The sequence below is a fragment of the Limulus polyphemus genome, unplaced genomic scaffold (genome assembly GCF_000517525.1).
Source record: "Limulus polyphemus unplaced genomic scaffold, Limulus_polyphemus-2.1.2 Scaffold3343, whole genome shotgun sequence".
Classification (NCBI taxonomy): Eukaryota; Metazoa; Arthropoda; class Merostomata; order Xiphosura; family Limulidae; genus Limulus; species Limulus polyphemus.
Genome location: NW_013668953.1, coordinates 27,383 through 30,189, shown reverse-complemented (window position 1 = coordinate 30,189; position 2,807 = coordinate 27,383). Strand labels below are relative to the sequence as shown.

The following is a 2,807-nucleotide window of genomic DNA, read 5'->3' as shown; positions in this document are numbered from 1 at the left end:
AGAAAAAGTTTGATAAGTATATGAAAGATAAGGGCTGGCTTTAAGATTTTAAAAATTATTTTAATTTAGTTTAGAGGATGGAACAGTCGAGATGGACCAATAGGTCCCATGTTGATCTAAAACATTATGTTATGTTAATTGATTAGTAAATATCATTAATCATTCCACTATACAATATAATCACAGTTAGTACACACCAAACACTTATAGACCTAAAGAAAAACAAAAACACCATTAACAATATCCTTTGTGAATGTGGACTCTGGTATGTTGGAGAGACAAAAAAGAAGAACAAATGTTAAAATTTAAAGAGTATAATAGACGTACAAGACTAATACTAGGAGAAAAGGATCACACATAAAATGGAATAATAATACTGATGGTAATGTGAACTACATCCAAGAAAAAGATAAATGAAGCTAACAAATAACACATTCATCTAACCTAATGTAGAAGTCAGCAGAACCTAGATACCCTTCTTGAAAGCATTCAAGTAGCTGATTCAAGTCCTGAAGAGGCAAATTCAGACGAGTAAACAGTACCTCAGTCTTTCTATAAAGAAAACCATTACCATAATAAACACAGTCTTTCTCAGGATTTTCCTGAAGATGGCAGCAGATTAGCAGCCAAAACATAGGATGTACAATAATTAGACATAGGTGATCATGTAAGCTACTAATCCTAACAGAGATTCTTCATTCATATTTATAATGTAATCTGTTTCATAATGTATGACAGTATTTTTTCCTCACTTGAACTATAGGTGATTGTTGAAATGTTTGGATACTTAAGTTATTCAGTATTAGTATGATAGCTTTGTTTTAACTCACTGAGTACTTATTAAAACTTTTGCCAGTTTTATTGTAGAAACTATTTTATAAACAGTTTTTTCATAAATATTACTGTTTGCTATCTTGTACAGGTGCGAGTTAATGCTTTGATCAAGGTTGGAACCTTAAAAGTTCATGCTGAACAAATGGAGGAGGCTTTAAAAGACTTTGATCGAGCTATTGAACTTGACCCTAATAATGCTGATATTTATTTGCATCGAGGGCAGGTATGTGGTTCTTTCATATCTTTGTTTTTATCCTCTCCTATATACTTAGAAATAAACTTTACTGGGTGTGAGACATTATTTGGTACTATTTTTCATACTTATTCTAAATTTTCATGATAAAATAATTTAAAACATTTTTTTCTCCAACTAAGACCTTTTATTTTGAAAATACAAAAGAAGTTTTGAACTAGAATTTATAAATATTTCCTCTTTTTCTCTAATGTATACAAGTTGAAACATTACATTTTATTTTTAATTGTATTCCAGTATTTATTCCATTCTCACTCATTGAACTACTGTTACAAAGGTTAAGTGTATTATATTAAATCTTTCAACATGGGGTCGGTCAATTTGACTGAGTCATGTGACCTTCTGTACTCGTTTAAAGTTGACATCAATTTAATACCTATAACTCTCTATATATTGGATATATCTTCAGGAAATTTGGCAGTCTTTCACATACAAAAAGTCATATTTCTCAGTGAAGTACTTTTAATAAAATAAAATAAAGTTTTGTCCATTAATATATTGAGTATTTGTTTTGAATAGTTCATGTGCAAAGTACTTTTCATGTTAAAATTAAAAATACTTTTCGTCGTCTCAAAAATCTCAGATTTCCTTTGTGTAATCCCTAAAACCTCCTAAATGCATTTCAAACGTTTTTTTTTTTCACTAAATCCTTATAGTTTATATATTATTTTCTCTACTCTAATCTCAAAACTGGATCGGTCAAATCGACCGACCTCGTAACTGCCAAAATAAAATCGAAATAGACCTAAATTAACCTTCTTTTCTTTCTAGTATGACTTCAGATTGTAACCTGAAACTACATTTGTTTATCCTAAGTAGCTCTAAGTTCGTAACATTATACATCTATTTATAATTAAATTTTATTGTTTTATTGCCATATGAACCGTGTCTAACTGCTATCCGTGCCATTATAAGTTGTAAATTACTCAGGGAAAGTGCAGCTCATGTTACGCTATCAAATTACATTACCCATGAGCTGCTCACATGCTTGCTTTGTGAACAATTTTAATTATATTATTATTATTACTTATTTTACCTATTCTAGTCTTAAATAACTTTAAAAGATCCGTACCTTTAATTTTAGTTACTTTTATAATAATAAATAAAGAATAAATATGAAAAACAAGAAATAAAGTACTTACCCAATCTTCATTTTTTCTTGCCCTTGATTGTCGAGAAGAGTTAAGCCTGATTTTTTTTAGCGATTATGGTAAAGCACTTAACAATTTTTATTTACTTACATAATATACCAAAGAAAATAGACTAGTAACATGCAAAAAGTAGACAAATTCACTTCTAAAAATTTTCCTGGCTTCCTAACTATGAGACAAGAGCCGTTAAAAATTTATCCAAGCTAGTCGTTAACTTTCTCACGGGAACGAAATTGCTACTCAGAGTGACATTGATGGTTATCTGTTCAGAACACAATGTTATTCACAACACTATTTGATAAATGAAAACCTTGACTTTCTATTGGTTATAAATAATATATAATGAAACATAAGAGAGAACTATCAACCAATTGTGGCAGGAGGGGTCTGATTTTCTCTTTGATAGATCTGTAACAAAACAAAATTAAAGGCCATAAAAATTATGATCTGTTTGAGCAATAACGATTTTATGGAGAGCATTTTACTTTTAATTTCTTACATTTTTGAGGAGTGACGGATAAAATAGGGATGATGACATGGTAAGACAAAATTTGTCATGTGTGTTACAC

General features: G+C 29.7%; 1 protein-coding gene across 1 annotated transcript in view; it reads left to right on the top strand.

Annotated features, from left to right (window-relative positions):
- LOC106469183 (mitochondrial import receptor subunit TOM70-like) overlaps nt 1-2,807 on the top strand; it is a 59,191-nt gene that overhangs the window by 42,856 nt on the left and 13,528 nt on the right. Inside the window, exon 7 of the mRNA XM_013929648.2 lies at nt 923-1,057. Coding sequence (XP_013785102.2) covers nt 923-1,057 — 135 coding nt within the window. The remainder of the gene's footprint in view (nt 1-922; nt 1,058-2,807) is intronic.